Source organism: Sinocyclocheilus rhinocerous, unplaced genomic scaffold, assembly GCF_001515625.1.
Source record: "Sinocyclocheilus rhinocerous isolate Xijiao unplaced genomic scaffold, SAMN03320098_v1.1 scaffold2256, whole genome shotgun sequence".
NCBI classification, from domain to species: domain Eukaryota; kingdom Metazoa; phylum Chordata; class Actinopteri; order Cypriniformes; family Cyprinidae; genus Sinocyclocheilus; species Sinocyclocheilus rhinocerous.
The window spans coordinates 293,056-307,205 of NW_015657297.1; the positions used below are offsets into that span (position 1 = coordinate 293,056).

Here is a 14,150-nt window from a genome sequence, read left to right on the forward strand (position 1 = left end):
ATCTTGACTGGATCATCACTATAAATAATTCTACATGATAAAAAAAAGGCTTTAAAAAGATCTGTATCGGTGATCGTATCGGCAGATACTGCTTCCTGTGATCGGCCTCAAAAATCCTGATTGGAGAGAAGCTTGCGTTCTGCAAGTGAACAACGCATTATTGTGCCATCCCAAAGAGTCAAAACAAAAATGCAGTGCATGATCAAACATTTAGGTGAGATAAATATATATTTTTGAAAAATGTCTAAAAGATGCCCCCCTCTACCCCTCAAATTAAAAAATCCCCTCTCACAAGACTCACCTAAGAGGGGAATTCATTTTCAAAAATGAAATTCAGGCCCTAAATAAATGTCTAAAAATCTTGACTGGATCATCACTATAAATAATTCTACATGATAAAAAAAAGGCTTTAAAAAGATCTGTATCGGTGATCGTATCGGCAGATACTGCTTCCTGTGATCGGCCTCAAAAATCCTGATCGGAGCACCCCTAGTGAATATCCAGATATCCAATTTTCAAAATAATATATATATTTTTTTTTAAACATAACATCAAAAAGACTATATTTTGACTAGTTTACTAGTATTTCCAATGTCAACTAGCCTGATTTATATAGTATTTTACTTCAAATGGTTTAACTAATCATAAATAAGAACAGGAATCGGTTTTATAAACTCTTTTTGGGGTCAACTATCCCCTCAAAGACTTTTTAATCAAATGCATTTCCATGGCCTTAACAGTCAATGTGTGATTGGATAAGGATCGTTAAATGGAAAAAATCATTCACATACAAACATGAATCTCTTTCATTATATAAATATCCATGACTTTTCCAGGTCAACAATTTTAAAATTCCCTGTTATTTCCAGTGTTTCCATGACCATGTGAGACATGTACTACAACACTAAACCTTAAAAAAAAAAAGCCATTCACAAGCACTTGACATCATTTTGTACTAACATCAGTATAAAAATGATTACCTTTCTGGCGTGGCTGTCGAAGCGACCTCCACAGGCCTTGCATGTCTGTTCTGGAGCGGGGGGAGATGGGTAACTGCTGAAGCCCGAGTTGGTGAAGGCCTGATGACGTGTGCTACTTCTGGTGTCGTCCACGGTGGAATCATCCAGACAGAGCCAGGCGCAGCAGCTGGCCCACATGCTCCACACCTACTGCAAGAGTTCGATAAGAGACTCTTAGATTACAGCTAATCGCACCACAAATTCAATCAACCCAGTCTTCAAATACAATCAATCCACCTTACTCTGAGAAGACAAAGGATGTACTTTCTTAAAAAGTAGATTGGTCTGCTCAAATCAATACCCTCGGAAGTGAATTAACAGCATGAAAAAGTTCTTCCAGCATCAGTCAGGATGGCCGGCAAGCTCTCAGCTGAAGTCATTTGGCTGAAGAAGTAGTACTTCCATCATTTATTCAAAGGCTGGGTGCGTCTAAACCACAGGAGCTGTGCAATACTCCTACTAGGATGACACTTTATCCTTCTCTCTCTCACACACACACACACACACACTCCCTATCTCACTCACAGCCAAATAAAGGCTGGCTGATCCAGTAGCACTACCATGGTTACACCTCTCACGGTTTGGTCACAGTGTTTGAATTAGCTGATAAGATAAATCATTCAGGATGGTAAAAACAGCAGACGTGGGTAACTCCCTCCATACACCACTGTCCAAAGGATATTACCATGATAGCAATATTACACCAGTAAGATGTGCTGGTATAAAAAAAAATAATCCCAAGAATCGATTAGTCTAGCCTGTTTTCAGTTAATGGACGGAACTTTGAACGGCACTTCCCATCCAATATATCGCAATAAGCATTGTGCTTTGGTACTTTTAATATGAAAAAGTCTCAGATTTCAAATTCTGTCCATTGTATTGCAGTATTCAAACAATTACATGTATATTTTACAGCATTAGTTGAGAGATTGTTTTCCTTGAGAAAATTTGGCATGTACTGTACCTTATATAGATCCAAAATAATCGATATTGAATCGAATCGGTAATCGAATCGAAAGCTTGTGAATGAGAATCGAATCGTGAAATTTGTGTCAAAACCCAGCCCTAGTAGTTATTGTCAACATTAAAGCAAAATTGACACCTCTTTTTTGTCTTATTGTGCAATGTTTAATTAAAGGACATATTCTTCCTAAAAAAACATTTGTCTTTCTAATTTTTCATCAAAGCTGTCTGACCTCGAAAATGATTTCTGGTAATCTGCTGGTGCTCTAAACATGCATCATATTGAAGTCTAGTCATTAAAATGTTCAAAAATGGCTCTCAAACAGACATTTGCTAGTTTTTGGTAATACAATATACTATGGTAATGAACATGGACAGTATTGTTATCATAGGCACCTCAAAAAAAAGGTGAATAATTCTAGGTATATTTTCTAATTTTTGCACATTAGGGTTTTTTTCTCCATCAACTGGTTAAAACGCTGGTTGTGGTGGTGCACAATTTTCTGTTTCTGACACATGCCTATCATGGAGAAGGAAGTCAAACAGTATTTGCATGTTCTTTATTCTCAATGGTGCTTATTAAACAACACCTAATACTTAAAGACTTAATATTTAATTCTAAACATTTGTTTACACTTACACATTTTCACATTTTAATCTGGACTAAAACATATCAGTCCAAAAAAAAAGATATCTAGATATTGGTTTAAAATGTTCTGGTTCTTTGTTATTGTTCTTCACAGTTTCGTTCTTTTGCACTTTAACCTGTAAACATTCGTTTTATTTTATATTTTATTGTGTTTTGTCTTATTGTACTTAAACATTCAGTTCTTTTTGTCATTTGAAAAAAAAAAAAAAGTTATTATAGGCCTACTTGTTTTTAAGAGGACACCACTGTTTTTAACCTGTTTTTGTAATGCAATTCATTACCATGAAAATACAGTATACACATTTCAGCAATGATTGTTTCAAAACAACATCAAGACCTTCAGTTCCATTCATTTGCAATCTAAATCTAATCATCTTCAGAGTGCTGACCGCAAACGGCAGACTGAAAGTCAAGTGTGAACAGTGTTGATGCAAATTGGTGTCTGATGAACAACAAACAAAAACAAAAGAGTTAAATCACGTGATTGTGTTTTCATGATCAATCGTTGCCAGGTACTCATGTCCTTCTCTAGTTTTGGCAACAGTGGCCAATAAAGAGAGAATATTACAGATATTACTTTTGGGACATGCTGCAATGCCCTTTGGTGATTGTACAGACGATGCCATGCTGCAAAAAATCATGAAGAGACTACAAAGCAAAGCCAACTGAGATGTCAAATAACACCCAGCAGAACTGGCCGGACTCTCCTGTGGCACTCTATTCACGGCCTACAGTGCTAACCAGTGCCATTACACAGTTACTGTCATGGTGACCCAGCAAGATTCTCCTGGCACTGAAAGAACAAGCAATCAGGTTGATTTCTGCCTCAAAAAGCAACAAAGCCCAAAGAAAGAGACTAGCTAACAGGATCCTGTTACTCTGACAAAACCTGGAAAAAAAAAGAAAATAATCTCCCTTAGAGCTACATCCAAAACCGTTCTGATCAGCCTAAGAGATGCTAACAGAACCTCCACAATGACAAGAAAACTGTGAGGTCAAGTGGTGCAACTCTCAAGTAAAAAGTATTGTCATTTTGCTTGAACCACAATACATGCAAGCTTACACATCTTGAGAGACTTACTGGTTTTGACACTCATGAGAGTCTAAGATAGCAGGATGTGAGGGTTTTACCTGTCACAACAACAAACTAGCTTCTTGCATGTTGGTTGCACCACAATGACTTATTGAATTTAAGACAAAGATTGTTGTAAATAATATTTATTGTTTTAATTGTTAGCTCAGGATGGTTATACCACCATAACATCTTTGACAAATAAATAAATAGATATAGCCATCTACATTTTCCAAATTTCTTGCTCTATGCAGGGTTGGAGGGATGCTGGAGCCTATCCTAGGGTAAGTAAATAAATGTCTACAATTAATTTTAATTTTAAAACATGTTAAATCACAAAAGAGTTGCACTGAAGTCACTGTATAATATATATATATATATATTCCTGTCAGTTGGCATATTACTAGATTAAAGGTTAAAATAAACAAAGTCAATTTATATTCATAAATATAACAAATTAACATAAAATCTGAGTTGTATACAAAAATTGAAACTGCACATAAAGCAGATGTTATATTAACTTGTTAATGATATTATGTAGGGCTGCAACAACTAATCGATAAAATCGATTATTATCGATAATGAAAATAATCGACAACGATTCTCATGATCGATTAGTCGGGTCTGCCCATGGTGCACGTCCAACTTCAGCCGGTCACGTCAAATTACAGCACTGAATAGCAGTGATATTAAAGATTATATTTATGTGATTGTGATATATTTATGTGATTATGTGATGTTAATGATATTGATTAATGATATTCCAAGTCACTGTTGGCTGTCATAACTTGTTTTAATGACAGATTTATTCAAACATACAATAAATGAGATCATTGACAAAATGTTATATAGTATATTTTTATTAAAATGTGCCTCACCAACACTTTAGATTAAGGAACTATTAACTAGTTGCTTATTAGCATGCATAGTAGTAGCATATTGGCTGTTTATTAGTACTTATAAAGCACATATTAATGCATGACTATTTTTGTTTGCTTTTAAATAGAATGTTTAAATATAGTTTACTAGAATGTTGAATCTGGGTTTAGATCTTTATTTGCACAAGAATTTAACAGCCATTACTGGGTCCTTATTGGGTAAATAACCCAAGGCTTATCAGCAGCGCTGGAAACACTGTTACAGAAAGTAGAACAAACTCGATTTGCATTTTCTGAGGGAAATACCAACGCTTGCAAAGCAGAGAAATGGGGGTCACGCCACAGCGAAAAAGATCTCGTTAACATCAGCAGCAAGTCATAATGACATCATCATCATCATGACATCACACTTCCCAAATTTTGAATGGCACAAAAATAAACAAAATTGAAAAAATCATTTAAAGTTCTAGTTTAAAACACATGTGCCAAGTTCTTAGAATGTAATCTTTTTTTTTTAATGCTGGTTTTAAAAAACTCTATGGACAGTTTCGATTGAATGATTTTAAAAATGTTATGTGGTGTAACCATCACGTAAAACAGTGTAATATTTTTATTTTATTTTACACCTTGAACACATGTTCACTTTTTAAGTGTCATCTTTACAAATATCATGAATTATTAATTTATAAATATCATTGTTTTTTTTTAAGGAGTCAAACTATTTTATGAGATTTTAAAACTTCAATTAATCTTGCCATGTTATAAAAGGTCAAATTATCTGATCTTTTAAAGTTTAAGCCTCTATGATACCATTTCCAATTTTATGCTTTTTTTTTTTTTTTTTTGTCTGCAGTTGCGCCATATGACTTGATTTGGCAGACAAAAATAGTATCTAAAATATTATGAAGCTGTGAGCGGCATGTTCATTTTTTTTGTTTGTTTAAGAAACCATAAAATATTATGCCAAAAGTTTTCTTTTCAAGAATTTCATTATTTTAATGAGACTTTTTTTTCTTCATTATGATATCAGGACAATGAATCCACCCTGACGTGTTTTACTTCATACTCTTGGAAAAATGAACTTTAATTCAGCCATTAAAAATACATGTTCATCGTGTTTTAAATGAATAGGTGTATATTCAGGTAATTGAATGTATGAATAGCATTGTAATTTTATTTTTAGCATAAAAGGTTGTAGGTTTAATTAGTGTTCTCACCTTGAAAATGAGTCAGTGATTGTAAAATGTGAGGTTCATATACAGACAGCCTGGGATATAAAATTCAAGCCATTGACATCTATAAAGAGAAACCAAACAAAGAAACACATTTAGTGCTTCTGCTGTGAAAAGCCCATTCTCCTTTGAAGCAAGAAGCAAAGGCAGCGTGCTGAACGCGAGGATCTGGACATTACTCTGATCATATCCTCCTCTTTGTGCAAATCAGCTTCGCGATTCAAAGCTCACACAATGACCTGGAAACCTCAAACATCCGTGTGTTAGCTCACTCTTCTAAAACTTCCTCTTTAAAACAGGACAACTGTTGTTCAAGACCAAGACCAACCGTGTAACGTTAGCAGAAAAGTAAAACGAGCATATACAATTACTATAGAATTGAAATTATACACTATATAAGTTACACTGGATTCTATACAGTTACACACACTTTAAAGCGTTGTATCAGGATTATATAAACATAGTTTACAGTATAGCCAACATAATGAAGTATTAGCACATTACAGACTATAGTATCACACTTTGAAGTTTCATGCGACCAAGAGTTTAATGGCGAAAACTACAGTGACAAAGCTGACATTAAAGCGTTTTAAACACTGAAGAGATATAACAATGCGAGGGAAAGTAAAAGACAGCAGAGTTTGTGTAATTTCTACCCTCTTTATTCAGTCGCGAGGACGATATTAAACTTAACTTACCTCGAACGAAGCGCTCGCAAACCGCAGCCGCATATGTCCACAACTCTGAACTGATCGATAATCCTCACCGAACAAATAAAGACGTTATTAGACTTTAATTTTATGGTTGAACTTGGACAAACTCACGCACTTCAGATGTCTCGGTTTGTGAGGCACTAGAGTCGAGTCGTTACAGGAGCGCGCGCACGACTACTTCAAAACACGAGAACGCGCACGTCGAACGTCAACGCGTTTGACGCACTCATTGAGTTACGAACGCACACACACACATATATATATATATATATGTATATATATATAAAAACAAAATAACAGAAATTAAATATAATAGTAAGTATAATATGGTTATTTCTGCTAATTTTCTGTAAAAAATAAATAAATATGAATTAAACTTCCTCTAGGAAGCTTAATATTAAAGGAACTCAAAAAAGGAAATCATACTTTAATGTCTCACCATATTGCTTTTATTTTTCATAATTTATATTTTTCTCATATCCCAAATAATACTTTGCGTCTTAATTAGTCATATTATAACCCTATCAGTCATTTAACTACAAGAGGTTATTTTTTTGGCGGTAAGACAAAAGCACAAATATCAGTAACTTAGGCTATTAGAAAGAAATCTGACTAGCTAGCTTTATTTTCATCTTTGTGTGTGTGTGTGTAAATAATCAGCTTATAAGTTTAAATGTTTGAGAACAACCAGAGTACATTTATGGAAGTATTTTATATCTTTTCATAGAAATTTCTTAAATTACAACACGAGCTATTGAATTCGTTTTCAGAATAGTACAAAAATAGCCTATAATAGAAATGACCCATTAAAGGAAACGTCAATTGCCGAACTCATTGTATAGACAGTTAATTTTCTCTGATCTGAGAAACTGAATTAGGATCAGATAGAATTTTAAGGCTGAAGACAGCGACCTCTGCTGGAATAAGAAATAACGTGCATGGTAGCTTGACTGGAGAATCTAGCTTGTTTTGTTACATTTGCTTAAGTGACACACAAGATCTTTTATCATTTACTCAAGTTCGTTATCGTTGTAGAGTTGAGTATGTAACGTAGTGAAACTTTTGACTGTATCGGTTAGAGTCCATATTCGTTTTCTCGTTCACTTCAAATCTTATTGATTATATTGAAGAGCTGAAGCTCATGGCCCTGTTGAAAAAACCAGCATATGCTGGTTAGGTATGTTTTGACGCTGGGATGCTGGTTTAAATTGGTCCTTTGCTGGTTTAAATTGGTTCTTTGCTGGTTTATGCTGGTTCTTTGCTGGTTTAAATTGGTCCTTTGCTGGTTTATGCTGGTCATGTGCTGGCAAAGGACCAGCATAAACCAGCAAAGGACCACCTTAAACCAGCGTCAAAACATACCTAACCAGCATATGCTGGTTTTTTCAACAGGGGGAGGACTCAAAGTCACCACAAATATAAATAATTGCATTCTTTCACTCGATATTTTAAAACCTGGACTTAGAATTTTCCAAATACAGCATTTACTTTTTTGTTGTTGTTGTTCAAGGCATGAGCGTGATCCATATTGACCACAGTCATGTTGTTCCAGCGTCAAGTAAAAAAAAAAGGTTATTTCATTTTTATTTCAAATATGTTTACACATTTAAGCAGTCTTTGTTATATATATATATATATATATTTTTTTTTTTTTTTTCACAATACTAGACATTAGGGTATAGTCACAGCATATAAATTTTACGAGGCTGTGAGGAATAGACTTACACAAATTAAAAGAATTTTACAATGGTACGGGATCACGTAATGTTCAAAACCCAACGTTCAATCTATTTTGTGGGGTTTTCGTCTAGTGAAATTTGTCAGCTGAACTATTGGCATAATGTTAAAATATACTACACATTGAACACAATCTTGTTTTTATTCCTGTCAAACCTGAATTTTTAAGGATGAAACGCAAGACATTAAAAGGTCAGTTCACCCCAAAATGAAAACTGTAATTTGCTTAAGTTGTTTGAAACACGTTGGAGTCTCTTTCTTCTGTTGAGCGCAAAATAGTAATATGGTAACCAAATAATTGAAAGTAGCCACTGCAATAAAAGAGATAAAAATATGGAAATCAATGGCTAGTCACCCGTTTAGTTATCAACATTCTTCAAAATTTCCTTCTATTGAACACACAGGGAGATGAGACTCACACAAGTTTGTTAGAATTTTGTTCACAAAGTTTGTTTTTTTGGTGAATCACCCGCCAAACTGCCTTGTATTTAGATCATTTGACACCCCAAACCCAGGGACTCCTCTTCAAATCTTTTATTCTTTACATATGCAAAACAATCACTCATCACGTGTCTCCTATGTTGAGAATAAAGACTTCCTGTGTTTGACTCAGTGTATAGACCATTGTTAACCCAACAAAGATAAGACTTTGTGTCTTGCATTGACAAGTTCTGTTACCTTGTTCTCGAAGCTTACGACACAATTCCTGCGATAAACCAACTGCCAGGTTGAATTTAGGTAAAATAACTTATTTTTGTACTTCAAATGACTCAAACACCATTTAGCTTCACAGGACACAGAATAAATTCATCCCGTTATCCTATGTCAACACATTCATTTCAAACACTGTAAGATGATACAATTTATTGCCATTAACAGTGTAGGAAAATGAAAAAACAAAAGAATAAAAACAGCTGACCTCCATTATACAGTAAGAAAAAAAAACGAACTTCCTCATTTATATCCAGTAAAATGTGAAGAGAAGGATTTCCCATGAGGACTCTACACTCGATGAAACTACAGCAGCGCCTGGCGTCACTGGCGTGTCTGGAAATGTGCGAGCAGTTCATTTTTGTTCAATTAGCTTCATATGGAAAGGCAGTACTGATGGTGTTATGGTTCATAGTTTCTACTAGATTTTCTGGTCTGGAAAGAAATACATTGCCGTCAAGCTGTGGATGTCGCTGTAGACTGTAGACCCTTGTGTCACCAACCAAACCTATCATGCATACTCTTCTAAATGAATGAAACATGTGGCACATTGTTCCCGAAAGCTCTGGATGAGCCAGGATTTGGTCAGGTTGGGAAAATCTTTCGTAAAGACGAGGCAACAAGAACTCAAAAAGCTCTTCACTTTGAAATGGTTTAATTAAGAATCAAGCTCAACCTTTTAATCCTCAAATACAGCAAAGAAATGTAAAGAGCAAAATATAAAAAGGACACGGCGGCAATTACGTCCGCGCGTCTACAAATTCAAAAACACAAAGGTACTTTGGGAAGGGAAAGAGATGTCGAAGTCCTTAAACGCAATCAACCTGGAGATGCTGTCCTCCAAGTTTGGGTTCTTTGCGGCGTGTGGGTGGAGCCAGCGAGGACAGGCAGAGGCGGAGTTAAGACTGAGCCCCGCCCCTTTCTAGAGCCCCCACCTCCACGTCCTTTTTTAAGCCAATCGGATGAGGGCTCGTTTGGATTCGAGAGGAGACCAGCACCTCGTGCCCCTGCCTGCGTGTCACTGAAGTCTTTGAAAGATTTTATGGTGATCAAAGCCAGTAGAATCCAGTATAGCCTTCCGGAATAATGCAGCCACACTGACACAGATACTAATTCTTTAGAGAACGGAAACATAAAACAAGAACAAGATGGTTACACAGGGTCCATTGTAGGAGATGGTGAATTTTGCACATGACATTCTGCAATATTATAATCAATTCAACACAAACAGAAAGATTGCACTGTGTAGATCTACTAAGACGCACGGCTCCGAAACCGAACACTGACTGTACAGCTGGACTACGTTGTGCTTTAACCTCAATTTACACGCACCGTGAGGACTCGGGAGAGGACAAGCACCACATGTACAATCCAGTGTGCGTTCGAAGGTTTGCGTACGTGAATCGGCTGAAATCGTGAGGAAAGCACGCCAAAGAGAAAAATCTCAAAACAACGGTCGTTCAATCCCATAAACCTAATACTGCTTTTCGCAAACGTCGTTACGAATGTCAACTGTGGAAACGTTAGCTAGCTGCCCCGCAAGAAAAGCGCACAAACCAAATCGGTGTCGTCATTTTTCGCACGATCAAAAGGCTTGACGTGTGTAGTTTAGTCTACAGCTATAAAACGAGCCAGAAAACAAACAAACAAACAAACAAAAACATTTAAAATCAGTTCCATTCCATTTAAGAGCAGCTCGAAAAAAAAAAAACCTTTCGGATCTCACCAAGGATGTGAAAGAACTTTCCCCTGACGAAAACTACAGTACAGAGCAGGCACTAATTACAGGGAAGCAAAGGTGGACATAAAACCATTGTTAAACAGTTTTGCCATGCATTCACAAGCTGCTCGCTGGTGTGTGCAGGTGTCATGACGATCGATCGAAGTGGGCGTGGTCTTGTGTGTTTTTTTTCCCCGGTTGAATAAATAGTCACGCGCGATCTGAATTCGTAGGGACTCTGTTCATCTCTAACAGGTAGGAATGACGACAGAGGCCTTATCGCATTCCCGTTGGCATGATACGTTTTTCCGTCGCTGTTTGTCGGCCCCGGACCTCGCCCTTCCCTCCCCGTATATCCCTCCCCTTCTTTCTCTCCTCCACCCTCCCTTCCATCCTTCTGGAGCGCCAAGGGAGGCTGCAGTCTCTTAGTGTTTGTCTTTGGGAATTACCTCCTCCCTGGGTTTGGCACCCCCAAAGATGGCAGAGTTGGGGTTGGCCACTTGGTTAAGGGGAGCTGCCACTGTACGCGGCTTCAGCTGTAGCCTTGGTCTCTGCGCTCTTTCCTCTGTGGAAAAATGAGAAATCGAGACATTAGGTGTGATTGTATAATTTATGCAAGTGCCAAAAACATCATTTAAAGTCAACGTGAAATGGTATGTGCAACCCATTTTACTTCTGAAATTTCAAAAAGTGAAGTTGGGCCATCAATTGGGAATTGACTGGATCAAAAAAAAGAAATAAAAATTGGCCCTTCAATAACAATGGTGATAAATCTAAGTGAGAGTTTGTGTTGTCAATTGTGGAAAGGATGAAAAATTTGTCCCAGGAATCAGGCCATATTTATTTGGGCCTCTGACTGAATCCATTTCTTTGCATTGATTATTTGGCATTCAATTATAATATATTCATTTAAATAATAAAAGAATTCAGTTGCATTACACCCTAAAACAATACTCAAATAGTAATGTTGCTATTGGTAATATTATAGATGCAGCAATATTACAATTCTGGCCAATAATTACACTAACATAGATACCTGATATGGTAAAGGTCTAGTTAACATTAACTCTAAATTGCTAATATTAACAAATTGGTTTACCTTGGTGTTCAGCTGAAAGTCAGCATTTTGCTAAAACATTGCAAAGATTTTTTTTTTCTCCCCTTTGAAATAATGAATTGTCCACATCCACAAAACCAACCATCTATACACACACCTTGGCAACAGAATCTGCATTGGCTAATAAATGTTTTGTATGCATGGCAGTTTTTTTACAAACATACAATCCCATGTGATATGATTTGAAAGCACAACTTAAAAAAAAAAAAATCAACATTATCTATGTTAGAACTTATAGGTTTGTGGTGTTTCAATCAGTCAATTCTTTAAAAAACAGCAACAATACTACTAATGAAATACTACTACACTAATACTATATAAAACAATCTAAGGTCTGATAAGCTGCTCATATTTATTACATTATCGGTGTTTGCTCGAATTGATTTGCAGCAATTAAAACATGGACGGAAAAGGTGAGCATTAGCCAATGAGATCGATGTCTGTGCATTAGCCCCGCCCACTACCGAAAGAACAGGCCAGCAATGGCTTTTGCTTGCTCTTAAAGACTAAATTCTGAACAAACTCATTTTGAAAGCCATGTAAGACTCTGTAATGACAAAGCAAAACTTTTAAGTGCCCAGTCAGAGTGTTCAAGTGCAGGTGAACAGAAAAACTTACTCTTAGCCTCTAAAGCCCAAAGTATACTTGTCTTTTTTTTTACATGTACATAAGCGTATGCTTTCAGACAAACATTTAGCACAGGCGGTCGACACATGAGCTCTAGAAAGCTTCATCTTTGTCCAGCTCTACTTTTTAATCTAAAGTTGCTGCTCTCTCATAACCCTTTCACAGACACTCGTCAGCACAGCCGTCTGTTGTTGTTCAGTCTCTTTAGTTTGGTTTTCTACTGAAAAACAGCGGCCCGGGTCAGAGCTGCCACCTTGTGGAACAACTGATTCGTGCAAAACACATTCAATGCGCATCGCGACCTGCAAGTACAAAGTACGTGCCGTTACAAAAACCGATGGTGCGTACTAATCTGGTGTTGAAATTTGCATTATATGTACTGTACACGGTACCTTGCGGACACATAAAAAAACGAAGAACACTTTGGGCTTAACTCAGACACTGGCAAGTGAAATTTACCACTTTAGTAGCCAAAGGCTAACATTAGACATTTAGTCGCCTAAACTGAAACATTTTTGCTTATGTAAGTGATTTGCTTGCACTGTAGAGGTCTGAGCAGGAACATGTACTGAGAGTAAATACGGCCCATTATGATTTCACGTTGACTTTAAAGCAGATATATAGAGGTAAGTTTTTTCAGAATGAATAAATGTGTGACACCGTCAGAGGGTTCTCTGAAGTCTGCCTGGCCTCCGCGAGGAGGTCCATCTCTGAAGCGTCCCATGCCTCCTCCGCCCCCCCTTCTGTCGCCAGGGCGACCGCCTCCTCGACTCCTCCCACCCACGAAGTCCTCATCTCTAAATCCTGTGAAGAGAGGAAGCGTGTGAGTAACTCGTCCGTCATTCTCCCACTCCACTGCAAAGTTGCACCAAAATACTGATCCAGGATTGGCTCTGGGCAAAATATCACAGTGCTTAAGAAATATGAAGTCTGATCCCAGATCAGTATCTATAGGCGACTTCAATCTGGGAGGAAATCTGACTGCAGACCAGCAGGGAGACTCCACTGACAACATGACTGATGGCAATGAGATGGAGTCCCTGAGAGATCGACGTTCAAAAATTAACTTAAAATTTATGAAAAAGCCAAAACATAAATATGCAATACCAAAATCCCTGCTGATAAAGTCCTGCGACTTGTTTAAAGGAATATTCTGGGTTGTTTTCAACAAGGTTTCAAACACTATTTTGACTTCTTCCTCAGTTTGTAAAAGTGGGTGAGAAAAACATTTACCATAATAGGGTGAATGTCACAAAAACAGCCAAGTAGCGTCAATTATTTTACCCCAAAATCAAATAAAAATAAGCAGCTTAATTTGCATATTGAAAAAAAGCCAATTACAGTCCACTATGATTTTTTTCACTGATATGTTTGACAAATAATTTGCTTATATGAAAAATATTCTATTTAATATTTTGTACACATCATGGGATTGTGTTGTTTTGAATGCATGCACATTTTTTATTATTAACATATTATTATTTTAAATTAATATTGTGATGACAATGATTTCCATTACTGCATTATAACTTTACAGTGCATACTTGCAATGAAAATATCACAATAATAATAATAATAATAAATAATTTTTCCAAAACACTTTTATAATTTAAAATTAAAAAATAATAATTTAAATAAAAATATTAATTATGTGTTATTATTATTATTATTAATAATAATAACAACACTAATAATAGTAATTATTATTAAAA

The 14,150-nt window shown here is 36.3% G+C and overlaps 2 protein-coding genes across 6 annotated transcripts in view; both read right to left on the reverse strand.

Annotated features, from left to right (window-relative positions):
* LOC107720964 (E3 ubiquitin-protein ligase rififylin-like) overlaps positions 1–6,698 on the reverse strand; it is a 21,182-nt gene extending 14,484 nt beyond the window's left edge. For 2 of the 3 annotated variants that reach the window (XM_016528805.1, XM_016528802.1), the window contains exons 1-2: positions 6,512–6,698; positions 981–1,166 (exon numbers count right to left, since the gene is read on the reverse strand). In XM_016528805.1, coding sequence (XP_016384291.1) covers positions 981–1,166; positions 6,512–6,544 — 219 coding nt within the window. In that variant the 5' untranslated portion in view covers positions 6,545–6,698. Of the gene's footprint in view, positions 1–980; positions 1,170–6,511 lie in introns of all 3 variants that reach the window. The other variant, XM_016528803.1, reaches the window with a different exon arrangement.
* A 2,414-nt stretch (positions 6,699–9,112) lies between these two features.
* Positions 9,113–14,150, reverse strand: part of LOC107720965 (eukaryotic translation initiation factor 4H-like) — a 22,345-nt gene continuing 17,307 nt past the window's right edge. For all 3 annotated transcript variants that reach the window (XM_016528808.1, XM_016528806.1, XM_016528807.1), the window contains 3 exons: positions 13,099–13,242; positions 11,144–11,259; positions 9,113–10,089 (listed from right to left, as the gene is read on the reverse strand). In XM_016528808.1, coding sequence (XP_016384294.1) covers positions 10,084–10,089; positions 11,144–11,259; positions 13,099–13,242 — 266 coding nt within the window. In that variant the 3' untranslated portion in view covers positions 9,113–10,083. The remainder of the gene's footprint in view (positions 10,090–11,143; positions 11,260–13,098; positions 13,243–14,150) is intronic.